At 53.0% G+C, this 22,599-nt stretch overlaps 8 protein-coding genes and 1 pseudogene across 9 annotated transcripts, besides 1 other annotated feature; 5 read left to right on the plus strand and 4 right to left on the minus strand.

The window, feature by feature from the left end:
• Positions 1-146: 146 nt before the first annotated feature.
• NCS57_00259700 (Ornithine aminotransferase) lies at positions 147-1,748 on the plus strand (the record flags this gene model as incomplete). The annotated part of the gene is made up of 6 exons (XM_053052624.1): positions 147-281; positions 333-542; positions 594-786; positions 839-992; positions 1,048-1,229; positions 1,279-1,748. 6 exons carry the CDS (start codon positions 147-149, stop codon positions 1,746-1,748), a joined length of 1,344 nt encoding a protein of 447 aa, XP_052917870.1.
• A 2,634-nt stretch (positions 1,749-4,382) lies between these two features.
• On the minus strand, positions 4,383-6,062 carry NCS57_00259800 (uncharacterized protein; the record flags this gene model as incomplete). Its single annotated transcript, XM_053052625.1, has 1 exon — positions 4,383-6,062. One exon carries the CDS (start codon positions 6,060-6,062, stop codon positions 4,383-4,385), a length of 1,680 nt encoding a protein of 559 aa, XP_052917871.1.
• A 747-nt stretch (positions 6,063-6,809) lies between these two features.
• Positions 6,810-8,896, minus strand: NCS57_00259900 (annotated as a pseudogene). The gene is made up of 2 exons: positions 8,591-8,896; positions 6,810-8,543 (listed from the first exon to the last, which is right to left on the minus strand).
• Positions 6,810-8,896: a sequence feature.
• A 253-nt stretch (positions 8,897-9,149) lies between these two features.
• On the plus strand, positions 9,150-10,769 carry NCS57_00260000 (uncharacterized protein; the record flags this gene model as incomplete). Its single annotated transcript, XM_053052626.1, has 1 exon — positions 9,150-10,769. The coding sequence occupies one exon, from the start codon at positions 9,150-9,152 to the stop codon at positions 10,767-10,769; it is 1,620 nt and encodes a 539-aa protein (XP_052917872.1).
• Positions 10,770-10,927: 158 nt separating this feature from the next.
• NCS57_00260100 (uncharacterized protein) lies at positions 10,928-11,832 on the minus strand (the record flags this gene model as incomplete). The annotated part of the gene is made up of 2 exons (XM_053052627.1): positions 10,928-11,568; positions 11,619-11,832. The coding sequence occupies 2 exons, from the start codon at positions 11,830-11,832 to the stop codon at positions 10,928-10,930; spliced, it is 855 nt and encodes a 284-aa protein (XP_052917873.1).
• A 412-nt stretch (positions 11,833-12,244) lies between these two features.
• Positions 12,245-15,185, plus strand: NCS57_00260200 (Spindle pole body component; the record flags this gene model as incomplete). The annotated part of the gene is made up of 2 exons (XM_053052628.1): positions 12,245-12,374; positions 12,424-15,185. The coding sequence occupies 2 exons, from the start codon at positions 12,245-12,247 to the stop codon at positions 15,183-15,185; spliced, it is 2,892 nt and encodes a 963-aa protein (XP_052917874.1).
• A 224-nt stretch (positions 15,186-15,409) lies between these two features.
• NCS57_00260300 (DASH complex subunit ASK1) lies at positions 15,410-16,802 on the plus strand (the record flags this gene model as incomplete). Its single annotated transcript, XM_053052629.1, has 4 exons — positions 15,410-15,497; positions 15,544-15,650; positions 15,701-16,622; positions 16,678-16,802. 4 exons carry the CDS (start codon positions 15,410-15,412, stop codon positions 16,800-16,802), a joined length of 1,242 nt encoding a protein of 413 aa, XP_052917875.1.
• A 251-nt stretch (positions 16,803-17,053) lies between these two features.
• Positions 17,054-17,332, minus strand: NCS57_00260400 (uncharacterized protein; the record flags this gene model as incomplete). Its single annotated transcript, XM_053052630.1, has 2 exons — positions 17,054-17,259; positions 17,311-17,332. The coding sequence occupies 2 exons, from the start codon at positions 17,330-17,332 to the stop codon at positions 17,054-17,056; spliced, it is 228 nt and encodes a 75-aa protein (XP_052917876.1).
• Positions 17,333-18,618: 1,286 nt separating this feature from the next.
• On the plus strand, positions 18,619-22,155 carry NCS57_00260500 (Bms1-type G domain-containing protein; the record flags this gene model as incomplete). The annotated part of the gene is made up of 3 exons (XM_053052631.1): positions 18,619-18,688; positions 18,742-18,812; positions 18,871-22,155. 3 exons carry the CDS (start codon positions 18,619-18,621, stop codon positions 22,153-22,155), a joined length of 3,426 nt encoding a protein of 1,141 aa, XP_052917877.1.
• Between the last annotated feature and the right edge of the window lie 444 nt (positions 22,156-22,599).

Here is a 22,599-nt window from a genome sequence, read left to right on the forward strand (position 1 = left end):
GCGAGTCGCACTCCCAGTGCCGAACAAGCGCCATGAGATGGAGTCACAAGGTTTGGGTATAAGAAGGTCAGTTAAGCATCAGAGCCTCGATCAAACAGTCACATACATTCAATTAGTTTCTTTGCTACTTCTTCGTCTCCCTCGCAATGGCTCCCTCTGCCACGGATATCCTGCCCGAGGCCAGTAGCGCCTCTAACAAGGACCTCACTCTGTCCAAGCAGACCTCGCATTATGTCGACTTGTGGTCCAAACATGTCCGAGGAGGCTTTGCAACGTTCCCTGCAAGTTAAACTGCATCGACTTAGCTAAGCTTCTCTAAACTGTCTTCTTAGGTGGCCGTCGAGAGTGCCCAAGACCACATCATCACCGATGTAGATGGGAAGAAGTACATAGACTTCATCTCTCAGTTCGCCGTCATGAACTTTGGCTATTCTCACCCCAAAATTGCCAAAGCTGCCGCTGAGCAAATTCAAAAGATGCCGCTCGTCGGCACTGCCTACATCAGCCCTCTCTATGCCAAGTTTGCAGAGCGCATCACAACGGCAAGCCCTGGCCTTTGTTCTCAATTACAATCAAGTGTCTAACATGCGCAGAAATTCGGATACGACTCTATTGCAACCATGCTCAGCGGCTCTGAAGCTGTCGAGTCCGCTGTCAAGATCGCTCGCAAGTGGGCTTACACCAAGAAGGGCATCTCGGAGGGTGAAGCCTGGATCCTCACCACCGATCAGTGTTATCACGGGTTGACACTAGCAACCATGCCTCTTGCTACCGTCGTTGCAAAGAGTAGCCACCTCCTTGATTCCTTTGCTTTCACTCCATCTGACTTGTTCCTCAGACTTTGGCCAACACGTTCCCAATGTCGGCCCGTATGCGCCAACGAGTGGAAAGCTGATTCAGTATGGGGATGTGGAAGTGCTTGAGGAAACCTTCAAGCAAGATGGCCGCAAGATCGCAGCTTTCCTAGTCGAAGCTGTTCAGGGTTGGGCTGGGTGAGTCTTCATTTCCATCGAAACTAGAGCTAGATGTTGACCTTTATCTCACCAGTACTCGCTTCCCACCAAAGGGATATCTCAAGGCTGTGCAAGAACTCTGCAACAAGTACAACATCCTCTTCATCTGCGACGAGATCCAGTCGGGTTATGGACGAACTGGAAAAGACTTGGCCTACCAGCACGAAGAAGGCGTCCATCCAGATCTGGTCACCCTTGGAAAGGCGGTAACCGGAGGTGAGTACCTGTCGATCTACAATGGTATTTGTCGTCTGACAGCATCTAGGCTTTTACCCCATGTCTGTCATCATGGGCAAGAAGGATGTGATGGATGTCCTTGGTAAGAACGAGGTCCTCTCAACCTTTGGCGCAGCCCCTGTCGCATGCGCTGCAGCCATAGCTTCTCTTGAAGTTCTCGAGGAAGAAAAGATCTCGGAGCGCTCTCAACGTCTAGGAGAACTACTCGCCAAGACAGTCAAGAAGCTGTCGCCCCCTCACATCAAGGAACTCCGAGGAGGTGCCCTCTTCCAATCTCTTGTTCTAGACGAGTCTGTCCCTGGCGTCACCGCTCGACGGGTAGCTGCACTGGCAGCGCTCAGAGGAGTTTTGGTGGGCATCGGAGCTGGTCGCCTGCGCTTCAGCCCGCCAATCACCATTACTGAGGAAGATCTTGTCAAGGCTATCGAGATTGTCGTACAGGCTCTGAAGGATGTTACTACTTTGGGCGATTTCCCTGGCAGCGACTTTATCAACTAGAAAGATTATTCCAACACAAAAAGACAAGTTATGGCATGGCTAAATGTTTATATTGTGCGGTCAAGTATCTAGAGATGGCATGGTATTTTCGTAGAGATGACAAGCAAGCCAGCCATGGCGTCGATATCTTATTGACTCTTGGCGCTTTTCAACACAATGTCTTCTTCCTGTCCCTTCGAGTCCAACTTGAGTAATAAATCTGCCGTGAAACCCATCCCTTCCACAGATTCAAAATGCCGTTGGATTTTTGATAGCTCATGGAGTAAAACGGTTGGGCGCGGACTTAATTGGGTACGTTCTGGGAATGATGGTGAGAAAAGATGCGTTGCCGCAGGGGAAGCGACCGTATTCTTATCATTTCATCTTTATGATAAAATACATATTCTCCGTGATAGAATAAACATTCGGCACCTCAACATATGAGAATCAGATACTGGATGATAAAGTCCCATGGTGCGTATGCCTGGATGGGGTCGAGAACCCAGTTCAAGCCCACACTAAGATAGATGAGGAGGTCTCTCGGAATCAATTGAAAGACACGAACATCCAAATCGTGACAGCTTATATAGAGTGGGGAGATGGAACTGGTTAATGCAGGTTTCCAACAGGTCAAACGAAAAACCCCAACATCTCTGCCCTCGAGGAGGGCGACCACGTCTATAGGGCCATGGCTGGTATCTCTAATAGAGATATCGGCATCTTGTAATTAGCCAGGGGTGTGCAGACGTGCATGACCAAAGGATCATGGTTTGATCTTGGCCAATATGCAACCTTTCGCCCTGGCCCTTGATCACAGGTGATTGCTTTGGTTCGATGACGGGGAAGGCAGCCAAAGCGTTGTCTGAACTTTTCTGTTGTGCGATCCTTCTTCAGTCGGCGTTTAATCAGACAAGTTTTGCTGCCGCTACCGTTTTTCCAGCTGCTGGAAAAGGACTTCTCGAGAGAGACGATCGGTATCTAGCCATGCTTGTACCGGCTCCGTTGTGATCCATATCCTGATCAAAAGCGCTCTTGGCCCAGCGACAAGTCTCGCAGGATCTAATACATGCGGTGGCTTCCATGGGGCCGTCGTATATACGGCAAAGTAACTCTGAGGATGTGTGCGCTCCAAAAAGATACAGAGTTGTCCTGAAGGTGCAGCAGCAACCAGCGCGATCAACACGGCCGCGAACTGGTGACGAGATGACGGGACTGGGCAAAGAAATTGATATTCTCGTTATAAATTTGAGCGAAAATTGCACATGTCTGGCATCACATCGGCCAACTGCTCAACTAGCGCCTCTGGTTTCTTGGGCATCGAGCATTCGCCTCAGTTGTCTGTTTTGACTAAACGTGTCCGAGGGGAACATCCCCATAACTTCAAGGCGTCATCTTGGTGATATATATCGAGATTCCAGGTTTGATTTATATCCCGGCATAGCGTACAGCGTGAGTACCAGTGTGATCCGCTCGCTGGGACCTCTCTGCGACGGACTGTGGCCCTCCAGTCACACCCAGGGAATTGAAGAAAAGCCCAGGGTTTCTCTGGGTGTATCAAACTTGCCCTCAGGGAACCCTTGGGCTGGTGAACTCTGATGCACAAGGTCGCGTCAAGTCTTTTCTCTTCTTGGGCGAGTATATATAAACCGTTAGAACGGCTTGCCAATATGCCGTGTGCCACTTGGGTGTTGGCAAGACAGACCGAAAAGAGTATAGATTATCGATGCTCCGAGACGTTTTCTAGCAAGAGGGGGATATCAGGAGCCGCCAGTCTTCACCCACTCAGCGGCTTTTGGTGCCGTGGTTTCTGGCTGGCAAACTCGTAGGTTGTAGTGGAAAGGTGCATCACTCCTGGTCAATTCCTCTGGGTTCATCTTCGTGTTCAAGGTGCGAGCAATCCAGCAGAAAGGTTTAACCATCTCTCCATCAAGTTCTACCATGTATAGTATATGTGGATGGAGCAAAAGAAGTGGTTTCATACAGACTGGGGGAGGGGGTTAAATACTCATTGCTGATTGTCATCCAATTTGGAATGAGGCTGCTTGGATCTAAATACACTCACTACTCGCAAACGTTTCCTCTTTTAGATAAGAAATAAATCATAACGTACCAAGAAATACCTAGCATTCAGACCTACAAAACTCATGCTTGATAGGAATTGCCGACAAACTCGGGAATTTGCGGTAACAGGAGCCAAGCAGAGAAGAGACACACACCATGAGAGTCAAGCAGTTCAGAGCATACACGTCACTTCAATCATCATTGATTAAACTGATTATACTTGATTTAAGCGCTATATCCTTTTACAAGACATCAAGGTGCCCTGTTGCAGCGACGATTTGACGCCCCGAGACGCAAACAACCTCCCTACCCCTTGCGTACAGGCCGAGCCCGAACCTTCCCAGCATCCTTCTTGGCAGCCATGGCCTTCTGGATCCCAACCTTGATTTCCCTCAGCTGAGTCTCTGGCGACTCCATGTCAGGCTTCTTAGCATCCCACGACGGCTCAAACACATCCGCAAAGGCAAAGTCGCCCTCGAGTCCGACATCCTCGTCCGGCATCTTCACCTGAGGCTCAAGACTCGTCCCCATTCCATGGCACTGACGACACATGCGCTCGCCGACCGGCGCGTCCCTATCCGAGCGGCATTTCCACTAGCCGCCGCTCTTCTGTCGGACCGGAGTCGACCACGCAAGGCTGGGGTCGTGCCATTCGAGATCCCACTTGGGTCGCGCAGGAGTGTCGGGGTTGTTAACTCTCGACTCAAGCTTTCGGATGGCGCGGAGGAGCTCGTTGAACTTGTCTTGGAGTTTGAGGCTCTCGAACTTGAAGATGTTGGATTTGACAAAGATGGCGAACCAGTCAGGAATCGGAGTCGATAACTTGGCTTCGTCGTTGACGGTCGTCTTGGGTTTGGGACACAGAAATGCCTCCCAGGGAGCCGCCTCAACGGACTCAACAGGCTCAGGAGGTGGAGGAAGTGGGAGAGAAGTTACTGGAGCGTGTAAAAGGTCCTCCTTTCGCTGCTTCCAAAACGCTTCCTGGTATACCTTCTTGCTCTCCTTCCGGATATCGTCAAACAAAGGCTGAGTGGGGTTCCGACTCATGGCATGCCCATGCAGGTCAGTATCAGTGACGACATAGTCAAGGCCGGTCTTGACCTCAGGCCTCTCCTTCTCAAAGACGAACTTCTCGAATCCCTTTAACTCGCACAGTATAGATATCTGGTGCTTCGTTGGCGCTCGATCGGCGTAGTCCCAGTTGAACATGAAGGCCGCGGCGATGGCGCCCTCAGTCTCGGCGCGGTTGAGTGCCACCTTTTCCATCAGGGGCGCCAGGTCTGTCTCGAGCTCGATAACCTTGCGCTGCTGGTTTCTGGTGAGAGGCTCAATGATCTTGTGCTCTCCCTTGGCGGGGTTGTGGTCTTGTCTGCGCGATTCCTTCTCAGCCTTGGCATATCGAGCGTCGTTGATCTTGTCCCAGGTCGCAGTGAGCTTCGCATGCTGCCGGGCGTACTTGATATAGTCCTTGGTATATTTCTTGCTCTGCGCGGTGAGGAAGTCTTCCAGCTTGTCGCTCTGCTCAACGTATCTTCCTATGGGCTCGTCTAAGTCGACAGGCTTGGACGACTCCACAAACAGAAACGGGAACCTTTCGATGTTGGGGTATGCGTCGCGAGATGGAGGCGGGAACATTAGTCTATATTCTCCTGCCACAAGCACAGAAGGATCGCCAACTGGGCGAGGACCCGCGAACTGGTCCCTGAGTACCTCACGAGCAGGGGCTCCTTGGCGCTCGAGCTCGCCGCTCTTGAAGTTTCTCAGGTCGGCGGGGGTGCTGATGACCTCGATGGATGAGGCTTGGTGAGAGGAAGAGCTAGGCAGGTGGTGGTCTGTCGTTGCCCTCGCTGGCGAGACAGTGTCGGGTGTTGGTGAGAAGACTTCAGGCAGGTTGAGGTGCGTCTGGTCATTCTGGACGATGGCTCTGGGTAAGATAAGTGGGACATTCTCAGGAGTCGGAGAGAAGACATCGGGCAGTTCAAAGTGCTTCTCCTTGTTCTGAACGACGTTTTTGGGTGAAGTAGATGGACCAGCCTCGGGGCTTGGAGAGAAGACTGCAGCTGATTCGAAGCGCTTCTCTTCATTCTGGACGATGGCTCTGGGCAAGGCGGGTGAAACCGCTGGAGAGCTCGGGCAGAAGACATCGAAGAAGTGGATGCGCTTCCCCTTCTCCTGGGCGTTGACGGGCTCATCCGACTCGACGGGGCGCTCAACGAGCAATGACGAGGGCGGTCGGGTACAGGAAAGCGAGGACTCGCTGCGGCCAAGGTCCATGATTGGATATCGCCTAGCAAACTTGGCCAAGGAGGTGAGGTTTGAACGAAAGGTGATGAAGCTGTGAGCGTGCTTGAAGTGATCTCTTGGAGACGGTTGAGTAGCTTCAAAGAGAAGAGGCAGAAAGAGAAAAGGGCTCACGCATCAACGCTCAAAGCAAAGAGGTGCCAGGGCAGTGACAGAGTCTACCGCAGTCAGGTTCGTAAACACACCAGCTGCCATCACTGCCATGGCAGTTCCCGCCAGCCTCGGCCGGAGCTGACCAACTTCCCCCTCGTTGGTGTTGCTCCATCGTCTGTGAATCACACGCCAAAGGAGTAAAGAAGAGGGGGGTGATCTCGATGACTAGGAGATACAGGCGTCTGCTCCCTTTTATTCAGCCCCTTGACTCCTTTTGTTTGCTCGACTTCGGACATGAGCGATGTCCTTTGTGAATCCCCCCCTTGTTCGGCGAGCCCGGTCTGTACACGCTTGATCGGATGGCTAGAATGAGATGAATGTAGTCTTTCATGTGAGTAGGTCTCTCAAGCTCGTGGCTTGAGTTGCCCGTAACTATACAAGAGGTGATACATGCCAAACCCGTCATCAAGTCCCGAGATTCTATACCGGCTTCCAGGGGACAATCTCCAAAAACCTCCTGATGCACAAGCACCAAGAAATAATCCAGCCAAACGCCCTTTTCTATCATGTTGTACATGTCTTGTTACATAGCTGACGAATAACAGCTCCTTCCGGCTCATGACCCCGTCAGACGGCCACAGGTCCGACACTGACATGCTCGCGGAGCCTCTTGGTCTCTGCCGCCACTCTTTGCCGGGCTTGCTTCTTCTGTTCCGCTTCGATCCTTGCAAACTGACCACGGGCGCCATGCTTAAGCTTGGTGATCATGTCGGCCGCTTTGCCCTTTGTCAGGTCGTCGACAGTCAGGGGCTTGGCCTTGCCGCGGAGCTTGTTGATGAAGTCGACCTGCCCCTTTGTGGGAGGCAGTGAGCGCCATCTCTGGTAGCGGTGAATAAATGTATGAGGGAATGCCTTTGCAGCGAAGCTGTCCGCCCCGTGCACAGCATCGGTGAATGTTGCGGCGGTGAGGATCTCTCTCGGCATCGCATAAGGTGACTTTGCCATACCAGGAGGAAGCGCGCGCACTTCGACGGCTCGAAAGATGGGTTCAGATGCCTTGATTCGCTCACTGATCTTTTCGATCCTGATGTAGGAGCCGCTAGGGGCTGACAGCACAAACTTTTCCTCTCCCGCCTGAACCCAAGCGTATTTGCTGATGGCACGAATGTGCTTCTCGCCTGATGTGTCAGCGATGAGGTCCAATACGGACGAGTAGTCGGTGAACGTGACTGAGTCAGGGGAGTTTGGGCCTCCAGATGTTTGGTAGGAGAGAGACATCTGAGAGTCCACGTGCTCTACATCTTGAGACTCCTTGATCTTTCTTAGATCCTTCACTGTTGCTCTCTCAACCAAGACGTTTGGATCAAGGCCAAACAGCGTAGGAGTTGTCACGATTCCAGTGTCCAGGCTCGACACCAGGTCGATAACATGGCAATTCTTTTTCCCAGGGTGCAATCGCATTCCTCTTCCAATCATCTGAACAAGGAGGTTGCGTGACCTGGTTGGCCTGCCTAGGATGATGCAGTCAATATTCGGAATATCAGTGCCCTCTGTGAAGACGCCGCAGTTGACCAGCACAGGGAACTCGCCGTTCCTGAAAGCATCAAGAGTCTCGCCTCTCTCAACCTTAGGGGTGTCCCCTGTGACGTATCTCGCGTCAAACCCATGTTTTCGGAATCGCTCAGTCAACTCGACGACATGGGCCACATCGACACAGAAGACCAATGTCGACTTTCTCCCAGGAGCTTTGGCCATCCAGCTGCGCACCGTGATGTCGTTGATTTCGTCCGTGTTGACAGCCTTGGAGAGCTCACCAGGCTGATAATCGCCAAATGCGCCCTTCTTCACCTTTGATAGGTTGGCATGGGATTCAACGGTCGTGAAGATGACATCTGAGAGCCATTTCTTAGAGATCATGTCCACATAATCCTTGTGATAGACAATCTCATCAATGGCTGCACCAATCCTAACTCCATCAAATCGTGAAAAGGTAGCAGACACTCCAACCAGGTTTGGAGAGTTGCCCCGCTTCTCTTCAAGCCCAAAGTGGCCCAGGGTCTTTAGATAACCTGGCGCAACGATATGATGGGCTTCATCGACAAGTACCAGCTTGAACCGGGAGGGATTGAACTTTCTCAGTCGGTCCTGTGATGTTATGCTCCGGACGCTGGCAACAGTAATGTCGGCTGTTCCTGTGGCGTGCACATTGCCCATCTCAATCTCGATGGTCTTATTTGGATACGCTCGCTGACAGTGATGAGCGGCTTGCTCAACGAGTTCGCGACGATGCGCCAAAATCAACGTTTGCGTGGCCTCCTTGGATATTGGCGGAATCTTGTCGATGAGTTGTGTAAAGATGACCTTGCGCTTGTGAGTTGAAGGACTTTCACGATGTGACTTCAACTTACCGTCTTTCCACTACCAGTAGCTAGAGAAATTCCTACTCTCTTATGACCCTGTTTCAATGAATCCAGAACCGATGAGATGCATTCCTCCTGATAATCTCGAAGCTTCAGCTTGGGCTTTTTATGAGCCACAGTCGATGCGAATGCCTTCAAAGCCAAGGGAGTGGCCACGGATGCGCCCATCCCGGTAAGTGGACGGAAAAGACATTTTGAAACAAATTGTAGCATTGTACATGGTGAGAAACACAACGCGACAACGTTGAGCCTGGTGCAATGTGATTGATGAAAATTGGTGATGCAGAGGTTGATGCTGGCGCAGGATTAGTAATCAGATTGAAATCTTCTAGCCAATGATGCTTGAGAGCACTCACCTTTTCAGTTTTACTTCGAACGCCGTGAAGCATGGGTTGAAGCCCAGCTTCTTCACTTTTTACAAGCTTCAATCTTCTTAGATTCTTCACTGGCCTTGCATTCACTCCCAGGTCGGAACTCACCCTAGTCCCGCCGTTGCTATCATGTTTTCGCCTTCTCATAATCTTCGACACACAAGGAACGAGGGAGCATGGAGCCGGAAACCGACTATGATCCCCTCGCTGAGGAGGGACCTGACATGGGCGATGCTGAGCTGAGGGCCCAAGTCGCGCAAGGTTTACTTGGAGAATACGGCCAAGGAGACAGTGATGCCTCTGGCAGCATATACAGCGGCGATGAAATCGATGCAGCCGAGGACGACCAGCAATCATCACTCAAACGTCCAGCGGAGGAGGACCCAGCACCTCGTGTTTTCAAGCGGCATAAAGGAGTTCTCAACACCGACTATCTGAACCTTCTCAACATCGACATTAAGGATGCGGCGCAGCGGGTTTGTGTCGTCGATGAAGAGGGCGTCCTCGACGCGAGCCAAATCGGCCTCACACTATGGTCCACTCTGGAAAAGAAACTCTTCTTTGAGGCTCTCGCACGCCTAGGGCAAGGGGATCTACCTGGGATCGCCTCACGCATAGGCACAAAGAGCGAGGTTGAGGTGAATCATTACCTCCACGTGCTCCAGAGGGCGCAGCTTCTAAGGCAACGAGAAGTCAGACGTTCGGCCATCGAATTCCCTGAACATCCCGCAGCAATCGAGCTCAGCCAGCAGTGCTGCCATGCTCTGGAAGAGGCTGCCGACGCCATATCTGTCCGCCAGGAGCGCAAAGAAGAGCAACGGGAAGAGAGCAAATGGGGAGAATGCTGGGACATTACGCCCAAAATCGCCCGCCAACTTGACAATGGCGAGAATCCCGAGGGTCAAAACCTGCCCTTCTCTACCCTTTTCCATCTTCCCACCTGGTTGGGGCTTTCTGAGCGCATCTTTATGAACTCTTCCATTCCTAGTGAGAATTGGAACTTTATCGACGACAACCCTCCTTCAATGTGGGCGACGACATTCGAGGACTTCCACTCTTTGGCAGTCTCCATAACCAGAAGAATTGTCCAAGCAACCATCTTTCTCAGTATGTCCAGGATCCGAGCCAAGAGGGAAGTCATGCCCTCAACCCGCGACATCATCAGGGTGGAGGATGTCGAAACAGCAGTTGCCTCGCTAGGCCTGAAACGAAACTCTCTGAGGTTCTGGAACAAGTGCGCCCGGAGACTTCGGCTCGAGGTATACAATGAACCACCCGACCGGGACGAAGAGGCAGATCAGGAAGTTCTTAGCTACGATCAAATTGAGAGCGACTTGCCTGGACGCGAAGAAAAGGCCAAAAGGGCACTCGAGCCAAGTATGGTCGAAGATCTTTCGGATCTCTCCGACGAGGAGGTAATAGACGACTCGGACTTTGAGACGGCAATGATTGCATCACGCGAGGAGGAAGCCGCCGTCAACCGAGAAGCCATGGAGATCCTGCAGTTCTCCGCCGCCGACTTCCCAGAGACGTACCGCAAAAAGGAGTCCCTCAAGAACCGCATCGCGACAGAGAGGCGGCAGGAGCAGTACGCCGAGGAGCGCGACCAGCACGTCAGCCGGCAGGCCGAGGCCGAGATGTGGGATCTCCTGCAGAAGAAGCCGCCCATCGAGATGCCCAAGATGTACCAGCCAGGCTCGGCGCAGCGGACGACACTTGATGTAGAGAGCATCTTTCCCATAGGACGGGATTGGAGGACCCAGACGAGATACCACAGCGAGTGGGAGAGCAAATAGACGTCGTAAGACCAGACATGTACAAGCATTTACCAGGCCATGCCCATATAACTAGACGAAGCATCTACAGTAATCATTACATATTCATGAATTCCATTGCTTAAGGGTATCTAAACCATAACATCCCGCCACCAAGATGCAGAACCACAACTTCAACCTCACCGTCTTCTCCGTGCCCTCGCCCTCGTCTTTGCGGGCGCCGACTTTTGTCCCTTCTTGGCACCTCTCGTCGCTTTCGAGACGGGTGTTCCGCCCTCTTCGACGCTCCCTTCTTCCTCCTCGCTCGATGAGCTCGAGCTGCCTTCCTCTGCTTCCTCTTCCTCTGTTGTCTCGGCCTTTTCCTGCTTCTCAGCCTTGGCCTGTGTCGCGCCCTTCTTCTTCTGTCTTGATCCTCGCTTTGTCTTTGGTGCCGGCGATGGTGCGTCCGTTCCCTCTTCGGTGTCCTCCACCGAAGTACCTCTAGTCTTGGTATCGCCTCGCTTTCGCTTCTTAGCCGGGGACGACGGTGCCGGTGAGAGATCGAGTTGCGCAGGCGATGTAGGCGCTTCGCTGGGGTCTGCATGTGCGCGCTGCATCATGGCGTCAAAGAATTGTGCTCTGGGGAGCGAAAACTCGACATAGCGATCCTCCGTTTCGTCCTCGTCAAAGTTCTCCCGCTCGTCGATGACTTCGAGGTTGTAGTATGTCCGAAGCTTCTGCCAGATGTAGGGGATGCGCGTGTGCGGGTATAGATCGGGGTCGAAACCGTGATTCCGCAGGTGCTCTGAGATTGCTATCATTCGAAAATGCCTGTGCATCCCTACGGACAGCTGTTAGAAGATGCCAAGAAGAACGGAGATGGAAACTAACCAGCTGGCTTCCAACGAATGACACCCTTGAATAGAGAAGCGACTTGATCATCCGTCCAGTGGTCGTTGAAATTGTTGTCGGGCTCCTTCTGTTCGGTGGCTTCCTCTTGATCGCCGGCCTGGGGAGTATCAACGTCCATGGCGTCGTCGTCGCGCGCAGGCGTTGGCGTCGCCGCAGTCTGGGTGCTGGCGCGGGCACGCTTTCTAGGCGCCATTGTGATTGAGCTGTGGCGAGAAGAGAGGAAGGAATGTATTCAGGTCAAAGAATTCGGTGGAAGAGCTCCCAAATGTCTCGATTTTCGGTGGTGATGGTAGAGATGCTGCAGGAAATGCAGGCAATGGAGAGTTGAAGGATTCAAGCTCTGTTTGATCATGAGCTGCCCTCCACAAGGTGTGGCGTGAATGATCCGCAATTCGCTGGTGCCGTGTTCTGGAAGGAGCTCAGCTCAGCTCCAGTGCATGCTTAGCGCAAAAGGCGCTGGAACGCGTCGCGGGGCCACCGAATTCGCGTAAATTGACCGCCTGAACCAATGGACCTCATGCGCAACAGCTCAACCCAACCATGCACTCCACACGACCTTCGTCTTGGACGATGTTGGATTGTTTGCTCGAACCAACATAGCAGTCATGGCTGAACCTGATGATCTATCAACCGTTTTTGATGTCCCCGACTTATGGAAGAGGTCAAAATGGCACGCGCGGCTAAACGACGATCTTGACCGACCGGATCCCTTCTTCTCACCCAGTCTCAAAAGTCGTGCCCCTCTTATCATCTCCAACTTGAACTATGCTAATGAATTATTCAGATGATCTAGACTCTAGTTTAGTGCAATTATCATCAATAGCCGTCGAGAAGAATGGTTTCTTCCAGCTACCGTCCCTACAGCCTGAAGAGGCTGAGCCCGAAGGCACCACCTCCTCCAACGATGTCCCGACCCCCAAAGAGACCATTCATGATGCGGAGCCGACGGACGATTTATGGATGGATATCGACGAGCTGGAGGCAAAGACTGCCGAGCACAAGACTTGGGACGGCTTTATTGCCGGTGGATCAACAGTTGGTCAACCACATATGGTAACCGAAGCTGGTGCTGGTGTCTACGATGCCCTCCTGACGTGGTCGATGGACCCTCTGGAGCTCAAGAACTCGGACACACCTATTATCGATGCCAAGGCCTACTTCACCTCGCTACTTGCTTTGGCACTTGGGCAAGAGTCAGTTTTCTTCCTCAGGCCAGACAAGGGACGGTCTTTGGCGCCAGCATTGCCCAGCATGCGTGTTTCGGGGTATTCGAGAGATGTCCTCGAAGGATTAGAGAAGCAGTGTCACAAATGTGGTTTGATGTTCTTGGAACTTCAATCCTTTGTCCAAACCACATATTCAAAGCGTACTAACCGGTGTGGTGTTGCTTTGGCTGGTGCCCTTGACCAGGTCCTCAAGGATGTCCAGCAGCATGTGGCGGTATCTGGTCAGAATCCCCGATCACTTTTGGAACTGCAGTCAACTGTCAAAGGGCTTTTGGCAATCTTGGCCCCCTTTCGCAGACTAACGTCGAAATTTCGCAAGGGATACACGGATGAGCACGTCCTCTCTTACGTGTTTCACGAAGCTTATTCGGTTGACTATGGCGAGGAGCAACTGCGTGGGATCATGCGTGAGGTTTTGCAACGAGTCTCACAGCCATGGATTGAGTTCCTAGAGGAATGGATCGGAACCAAGCGGGAAGAAGGCCTCCCACTAACAAAAGCCAACGTTGGTGAGAGCAAGGGATTCATCAAGGTCGACAAGGAGAAATATATGGATGACTTTGGTCAAGAGGTGGAAGATGTCGATTTCCGCTTGGATGAGAACAAGATGCCGCACTTTATGCCATACGACATTGCCAAGTCCATCTTTGAGACGGGCAAGAATCTGCGGTTCATTAGGACATGCCACCCAGAACACCCCTTGGCGACGCCGAATATCCTCGAGGTGACTCAACCTCCCAAGGTCGGCTGGCTTTACGATTGGGACGCTATCCACGAACTCGAGGCTCGGGTTAACGAGTACCGGGCCAATCTCTTTGAGGCGGTTCAAAAGGCCAGGACGCATCAAGCGTCAGACCAGCATGAGGAGCAGGATCTTCTGAAGCGTTACATGCTTCCGTTGGCTTCCGGGGCCGAATTGCAATACCATGGCATCGAGGCGGACCAAATGGAACAGCGACTCTTGGCGTCCATCGAGCAGTTCAACCAGCCTCTGCCTGATCATGGGGCCGAGGATTCTCTGAGCCAAGTTGTCCGCCAAAGGCTGTCTGGGGCCTATCGACCTCCCGCCCAACGTCCTGATTTTGCGCCTCACTGGTCACTGCTCCCAGTGTTGTCCTTCGGTGGTATTGCTTCAGCCCAATCCTATGTGGTCAACCAAGAGAGTCTGCGACTTCTGTTTAGTAACCATGACTTGCGCAGCCATCTCAAGATGCACCGCGACTTCCACATGTTTGGAAATGGATTATTCGTCAGTCGCTTATCACACGCCTTGTTCGACCCTGAGTTGGAGACAGCTGAACGCCAAGCTGGAGTCGCACGACAGGGTGGTGTCATGGGCCTTCGCCTTGGAGGTCGAGATACTTGGCCACCAGCGAGCTCTGAGCTACGGCTCGCGCTGATGGGTGTCCTGGCGGAGAGCTTTACATCCGACAATGGCTTTTCCAAGGAAAGGTTGACCAGTATATCCAGGGACTCGACCGAACTGCCGGGAGACCTGAGCTTTGGTGTGCGAGATCTGTCGGAAGAGGAGATTGAGAAGTGCATGAATCCAGATTCTCTAGAGGCTCTCGACTTTCTCCGCTTGTCCTACAAGGCGCCAGGTCCCCTGTCCAGCATCATTACTCCAGTCATCTTGACACAGTATGATCGCATCTTCAAGTTTCTGCTAAGAATCCTGAGGATGCTATACGTAATCAACCAGCTCTTCCGGGACGTCAACTCCAGAACGACCCAATGGTACGACCCTGAGGACATCTCATATCGATTTGCTCGAGAGGCACACCACTTCGTGTCAGGCATCACTTCATTCTTTTTCGATTCGGGCATTGCTATCCCTTGGCAAGCTTTCGAGGCCAAGCTGAACAAGATTGAGTCAGATCTGAACAACCCAGACCTCAGCAGCACACCAGAAACGGTCGAGAGTCCTGACAGGCTTCGAGAATTTCACTCGCGAGTCTTAGACCGGATCATGCTCTCTCTGTTCCTCAGAAAGAGACAGCAGCCGGTTTTGAAGCTTCTCGATGAAATATTCGTCTCTCTACTGGCGTATTCCAAGTTCTCTCGAATGAAAGCCATGGGGATAGGCCCAGACACAAGCCCTGAAGAAACACGAGACGAGATTAAGCGACTCTACAAGAACTTCAAGACCAAGGTTCAAATTTTTGCGACCGTTTGCCGAGCATTGACAGAAAAGAGTCGATCTACAAGCAACAAGGTGTCGGACGACTTGGGACTGAAACAGGAGGGCATTGGAGAAGATCACATGGTGGCCCAGCTTCTGATGAAACTGGAGATGAACGACTATTACACCAAGGGCTAGAATTGACTAGAGAAGAAATTATGCATAATATATTTCGGCATTTGTTGTCATGCCTTTGTGATACACCAGATGCAATATACCCCGCCATAGGTAGTGTCAGTGGAGGCCCGCCAAGACTGCCCCTCATCGCGTCCCCACGCGCGGCTCCAATTTATCATGAGCATAGTAAACAAGCAGCCCAACATCCATCATAGCGACTTGGACAACCGCTGAGCATTACAACCATGTCTCGACAAAGCAACGCAGCTCGTAATCTGTCTTTGACAGAAGAGCTCGAGAGACTGGAACAATCCATCACCCTCACTCTCCAAGGTACTAATTGCCCTTGTTGTATCTCGTTGGGTGCTAACCTGGGCAGAAATCGATCACAACTTCAGCAAGTCGCATCGCATCGTGACTACAAGCATCCTCCCCCTAGTCGAGCAGTATGGAGAACATTCGCGCGCTGTATGGGAGGCATCAAAGGTACAGTCCATCTCCTTCAATGAAAAACGCCCAAAGCTAACAGCGTCCAGTTCTGGAAACAGTTCTTCGAGGCCTCGGCCAACGTTTCCCTCTCCGGCTACGAAGAGCTCGCGAACGATGACGAGACGACCAATGTTGAGGAGAGCACGGCCATGAGGGAAGATACCACCGCGGACTATACCGCCCAACATGATGATGACATGACGGCCACGACCGGCGCCGAGCATTCCACCTTCCACGCCGACGACTCGCTCCTCGATGATGCCGAGCTCTCGGGCAGCACCCCCCGACCCCCAGCGTCCAAGACCCGGACGCGATTCTCCGATATGCAGTCGCCGTATGAAACCATGAAGCGAGAGATGCAGGACGAGGAGGATGAGACGACCGTGCTGCAAGATAACGAGGACTCGACCGTCCTATTCGCCCAGCACACCGCCAGACTTCCAGACATGGCCATGACGCCACGGAACAAGTTTGACGACGATCATACAATCGAACAATCGGCGCAAGCGAACAAGGATCCCCTGCTCCATCGCCTCCTCGACAAGAACTACCGCATCCAGGCCACACCACACAAACCCGCCTATCGTATCTCCCCCCTCAAGAGCAACCAGCCCAAGAAGGAGACCCCCGCATGGAAGGACGACTCTCCCGGCTCGTCCCCCGAGATGGCAGTGCCCACCCTCCGCAGCGAGGCATTCATGTCGCCGTACAAGAGCAACGCCCGGCAGCGCCTCGCAGCAGCCACGCAGGGTCCCAGAACGCCTGGCGTCAGCGTGCAGACGCCGGCGACGGCGAGGAAGACGCGAGATGTATTTGCTGAAGAAAGTACTATTGCTAGTGGAAAGAAGAAGTATGAGATTGACTGGGAGAGCGACGAGGAGGACGAGGATATTGATCTTTACGCTGGCATGAGTCCACCCAAGACGATCCAGTTTGCCCTGCCTCCATCTAAGCTTTTACAGACACCTGGTAAGTTGCTCAAAGTATCCTGTCTCAAGACTACCATGGCTGACTTGTATCTCAGCACGAGAAGCCAGCCAGAGAATTGTTGGCGATATTCTCCTCGATGCCGGCGTTGATCCAGACTCATCCGAGTACAGCCCTACCATGGTCAAGATGAACGAGGATATTCTCAACGATAGTTTCTAAGCGTGGTTGCGAACTCGCAAACAATAAGATCCAAATTTAACTAAAGACTGCTAATGCCAGTCTTGTTCATGTGAATAATAATCGTCGCTCACTCTCTCCAAGTCACATTGACTGGTGAGCTTTAACCCAAAATCCCCAAAATATCCAACGCTGGGCCGTTTTAAGGAACGGCCCTTTCAAATACAGTGCCATGACGCCTTTGTGGCCACGCCAAGCCCCCCTTAAGTGACCCTTTTCAAGACTACCGTCTATTACATGGTAAAGCGGATTTGCGATCGCAAAGCCTGCTCCTGTAGCTTCTGAACGTCGATCTCGGCCTCCTTCTTCTGCTTTTGTTGCTTTTCCTTCTTGTCCTTCTTGACTAGAGGCGTGGTTGAGGAAAAGGTGGCAATGGAAGCTGTCTCGGGGTCGGCAGCCTTGGAGCTGGTATACTGGTCCGAAGATGGGTTCATGTTGGCTGAGGTCGAGAGTCAGTATACGCTCGAGTTCAACTTGTGTGAATCCTTACTGCTGGTGGTAGGGTTCGACATGTTGCGGAGTTGTTTGGGTAGGAATTGGTTGATGGTTATGAACAAGTTTTGACTTGCTGTCAATTGGGTTCAAGAGTGTAAGTGTTTGTGATTGCAGTTATGATTGAATAGTGTGCGACTGAATGAAGTCTACATGATGCTTCATGCCCATCTCTTTATACTTGAAGCCTGAGACCATAAACGACCGCTGCTCTAGCACATCTGCAACTCCTATCCAAAATAGACATGAAAAACTCAATTGCGGGGATTGTCTTGCGTAGCAGCATTGTCACCTCTCAGAGATTGCGTGAGTCATGACGAAAGCCTGATCATCAAGGCCACGCCGAAGGCAACAAGGCAAGCCACACCATCGTAAGCATCTAACAACGGAGCGGACGAATGCACAGATGCCTACGTACAAGGCTGACGACAAGGAGGTGTAAGCGAGACAGGATATGCACGAGACCCTCCTCAGTAGGTAGACGAGCGGTGCGTGTGCGTGAGGGCGGCATTACAGTAGAGCATGCGGGGGATAGGATGCAGGGACGTCAGATCCTCTAGCCAACCATGACCGCGCGTTCTTCAGTGGGAGTCATAGCTGCTTGTTACTCATGATCCTAAAATTGTCGACTCACGCAGTCCCCAGGAGTTGTTACAATGGGCTTAGCTCGAAATCCCTTGGGGTCGGATGATTACTTGCGACCTTTTGAGTGACGATCCAAGTTACTGTCTCTCTCAACCATAAGCCAGCTCGGAAACAGTCTTCGGACTGAAGTCCAATAATAGAAATCTCACAAATCACATCATCCACAAGTTGACGGCTCTTCGACAAGGGAGGTCATGATACCCTTCTCATGGTTTCCATCCAAAACTTGGGCGCCAAGAACCCTTGTCGCTCGCCCGGTAGGATTGGCCCATGATGTAATTTCGTACCGGACGAAGGCACGGAGAAACGACGATGAGTACGTCACGCCGAAGGGCGACTTGGCCCTGCAGGGCGATAAGATCCATGCTTAAACAGGAAGTTGGATGAGACGGTTGGGAACTTTTGGAGTTGAGATGGAAGTTGAGCCTCATGTGGCTGAACCGTGGCTGATGGAAGGAGCTCTAAACGGGAAGCGCGTTTGCTAGCCAATCAAAGTCGGCATTAACTAGACGCCCCGCTGCTATCGATAAGCCAATTTCAATGTCTTATCGCCTTATCGGATAAATTTTCCCAAGAGACCATAGAAATTTTGAAAGCGACAGGCCTTGGTTTGCTACTGGTGATGGACCGTGGAAGCCCGTGAAGCACAGCACGCGCAGCCATGGAGGACCAAGTACACAAGCCGCATCGCAAGTCCAAGGACAGGAAGGAGAAGAAGCAGCACACGGGAGGTTTGTTTCCCTGCAGAATCCGCGACCACGGCGCATGGCTGACTTGACCACAGAGCGCAATCCCAAGGCGTTCGCATTCTCTAACCCGGGCAAGCTTCAACGACAAGCAGCGAGATCGCAGGATGTAGGACCACAATGCGCAAGCTACTCTGACAGTATAACATGCTGACGACTACGAATAGATCAAGGAAAAGCGCCTCCATGTTCCCCTCGTCGACCGACTGCCCGATGAGGCCCCGCCTCGCCTCGTCACCATCGTCGGCCCTCCCGGCGTAGGCAAGACGACTCTCCTCAAGTCGCTTGTCCGACGATACGCCAAGGAGACGATAACCGACCCTCAGGGCCCCATTACCGTTGTCACGTCCAAGAAGCAGCGCCTGACGTTTGTCGAATGCCCCAACGAGCTTGAGGCCATGGTCGACATCGCCAAGGTGGCCGACATTGTCCTTCTTATGATTGACGGCAACTACGGCTTCGAGATGGAGACTATGGAGTTCCTCAACATCCTCGCCGCCACGGGCATGCCTGGAAATGTGTTTGGCATCCTGACCCATCTCGACCTGTTCCGAAAGCCCCAGGCGCTCAAGGATGCCAAGAAGAGGCTCAAGAAGAGACTGTGGACCGAGCTGTACCAGGGCGCGCATCTCTTCTACCTCTCTGGTGTCATGAATGGACGATACCCCGATCGCGAAATCCACAACCTGTCGCGTTTCCTCTCCGTCATGAAGAACCCTCGTCCGCTTATCTGGCGCAACTCGCACCCTTACACCATTATCGACAGTTTCCGAGATATAACGCATCCCACCAAGATCGAGGAGGATCCCAAGTGTGACCGATCGATTGTCTTGTCTGGGTATCTACGAGGCACAAATTTTGCATCGCAAGGCCAGCGGGTACACGTTCCTGGCTTGGGTGACTTTACAGTCTCCAACATGGAGGTTCTGCCGGACCCCTGTCCAACTCCTGCTATGGAGCAGGCACTCGCTAAGATTACCGGCAAGACGGGACGACGAAGACTGGACGAGAAGGAGAAGAAGCTGCATGCGCCCATGTCGGATCGTAGCGGCTTGAAGATTGAGGGCGATGCCATCTGGATCACACGAGAGAAGGGCTTCACTTTTGACAAGGACGATGAAAATGCTGAGAGAGGAGAGGGCGAGGAGATGATTGTCGGTCTGCAGGCTGAGCGGAAACTCTTGGGTCAGATGGAGGGTGGTGTACAACTCTTCAAGGGCGGTGGCCAGGTTGAGGCAGTGCCCGAAGAGGAGGATACAGGACGTAAAACACAGCGCAAGGCTCGATTCGCAGAGCGCGATGAGTCGGACGATGAGGAGAATGAGGACGACGAGGGCTTTGTCAGCGGCGACGATGAGGACGACTCAGATGCCGAGGTCGAGTTCAACGAAGGCAAGCTGGGCAAGATGTTCCGCAAGGATGCCGATAAGAACGTCGATGAGGATGATCTTGCGTTTGCCGACAGCGACTCAGATCTTGGCTCAATGTCTGAAGCCGAGGAAGTGGACGATGACGAGGAGTACGACTCGGACGAAGAAGCCGCAGCCCTACGGTGGAAGGACAACCTAACAGGCAACGCCCTGAAGCTTCACGGCAAGCGACGCACATACCACACGGGCGACCTGGCCAGGCTCATGTACGACGACTCAATGACCCCTGAGGACGCGCTGAAGCGGTGGAGGGGTGACGAGGACGAGTCGGAAGAGGAGAACATCGAGGATGATGACGATGACGATTTCTTCAAGAAGTCAAAACAGGAAAAAGAGGATTCTGTTGAGGACAGGTCAATACCCCTTTACGACTACGAGGACCTCGCCGCAAAGTGGGCAGAGGAGAGGAACGTCGAGGCCCTGCGTCGCAAGTTCACATCAGCAGCCCTCGCCGCGGGAGACGATGAGGACGATGATGATGACGACGATATGGAGGGCGGAGAGGACTCGGACGACGAAGGCGACGGCGTGTTTGAGGATCTCGAGGCCGAAGAGCAAGACGAGGAGGAGCAGAAGCCAGATACCGCCGACGACATCGAAGCCGAGCGAGAAAAGAACGCCAAGCGAAAGGAGGAGCTCAAGATGCGGTTCGAGGAGGAGGACCGAGAAGGCTTCCTCAACGACAAGGCCAAGGCCCGCAAGGAAGGGGGCGACATCCAGGAGTTTGGCGAGGACGAGTGGTACGAGGCGCAAAAGGCAATGATCCAGAAGCAGCTCGACATCAACAAGGACGAGTTCTCCAACCTCGACGAGAGGCAGCGAACCGCCGTCGAGGGCTACCGCGCCGGCAAGTACGCCAAGATCATCCTCGAGAACGTCCCCGCAGAGTTCGTCTCCATGTTTGACGCCCGCCGTCCTATCGTTGTTGGCGGTCTGTCTCCCACGGAGGACCGCTTCGGCTTCCTCCAGGTCCGCATCAAGAGGCACCGCTGGCACAAGCGTATCCTCAAGTCAAACGACCCCCTCATCTTCTCGCTCGGCTGGCGACGCTTCCAGACCATGCCCATCTACAGCACCACCGACTCGCGGACGCGAAACCGCATGCTCAAGTACACACCTGAGCACATGCACTGCTTCGGTACCATCTACGGGCCCCTGATCGCCCCCAACTCGGGCTTCGTCTGCTTCAACTCCCTCTCCGGGTCCACGGCCGGCTTCCGTATCGCAGCCACCGGTACTATCCTCAGCGTCGACGAGTCGACTGAGATCGTCAAGAAGCTCAAGCTCACGGGTACACCCGCCAAGATCTACAAGAACACGGCCTTTATCAAGGACATGTTCAACTCGTCGCTCGAAATTGCCAAGTTTGAAGGCGCCTCCATCAAGACCGTGTCAGGCATCCGCGGTCAGATCAAGCGCGCCCTGTCCAAGCCCGAGGGCCACTTCCGTGCCACCTTCGAGGACAAGATCCTCCTCAGCGACATCGTCTTCCTGCGCGCCTGGTACCCAGTCAAGCCGCACCGCTTCTACAACCCCGTCACCAACCTCATCGGCTGGCAGCCCATGCGCTTGACGGGTGAGGTCCGCCGCGCCCAAGGCGTCGCCACCCCTCAGCTCAAGAACAGCCAGTACCGGTCCATCGAGCGCGAGACCCGTCACTTCAACCCTCTGCGCGTGCCCCGAGCCCTAGCTGCCGAGCTGCCCTTCAAGTCCCAGATCGTCGAGACCAAGAAGCAGAAGCGCGACACCTACATGAAGAAGCGCGCCGTCATCATGGCCCCCGGCTCCGAGGAGAAGAAGGCCCGCGCCCTCATGCAACAGATGCTCACCATCCGCAACGACGCCGCCGCCAAGCGCCGCGCCAAGAAGGAGGAGAACCGCGCCGCCTTCCAGAAGAAGCTGGCCGACAATGAGGAGAAGAAGGAGGCCCGCGAGAAGCGCGAGACCAAGGAGTTCTGGCGCAAGAATGGCCGGAAGCGCGCTGCTGGCGAAGATGGAGGAGGTGGCAAGCGAAGGAAGTAAGTCTGGGTCTCATCAGTCGGCGACAGTCTATGGGGAATGGTAGAAAAAGTAGATGTATACCTCTTGGGGTTGGCGTTATGAGAATAAAACTTGAATATATTGCATTAGTACTTGTGCTCTACTGCCAACTCTCCACTTCCAACACGACTAGTATTATAAGGCTCTTGTATGCACGCAACTCGGCATCACTTGCGATAAAAATGTTAAAGTCAGTATAAGAATACAAGTTGTAATTGTGCATCTCGGCTCAAAGGTTACGCGCAAGGCCGAGGCCCTCTGCAAGAATACACAGTATACAATCCTAAACACCAATCCTCGAGAAACAAAGACAAGACGCACGCATTCGCACACACGCAAAAACAAGCCTTGAGCCAGATGCTGGCTTTCCATCAACATCAACCATCGACGACCCATTAATCAAGAGCCTCGCCTCCTTCCACTACC

Source organism: Fusarium keratoplasticum, chromosome 2 (genome assembly GCF_025433545.1).
Source record: "Fusarium keratoplasticum isolate Fu6.1 chromosome 2, whole genome shotgun sequence".
NCBI lineage: Eukaryota > Fungi > Ascomycota > Sordariomycetes > Hypocreales > Nectriaceae > Fusarium > Fusarium keratoplasticum.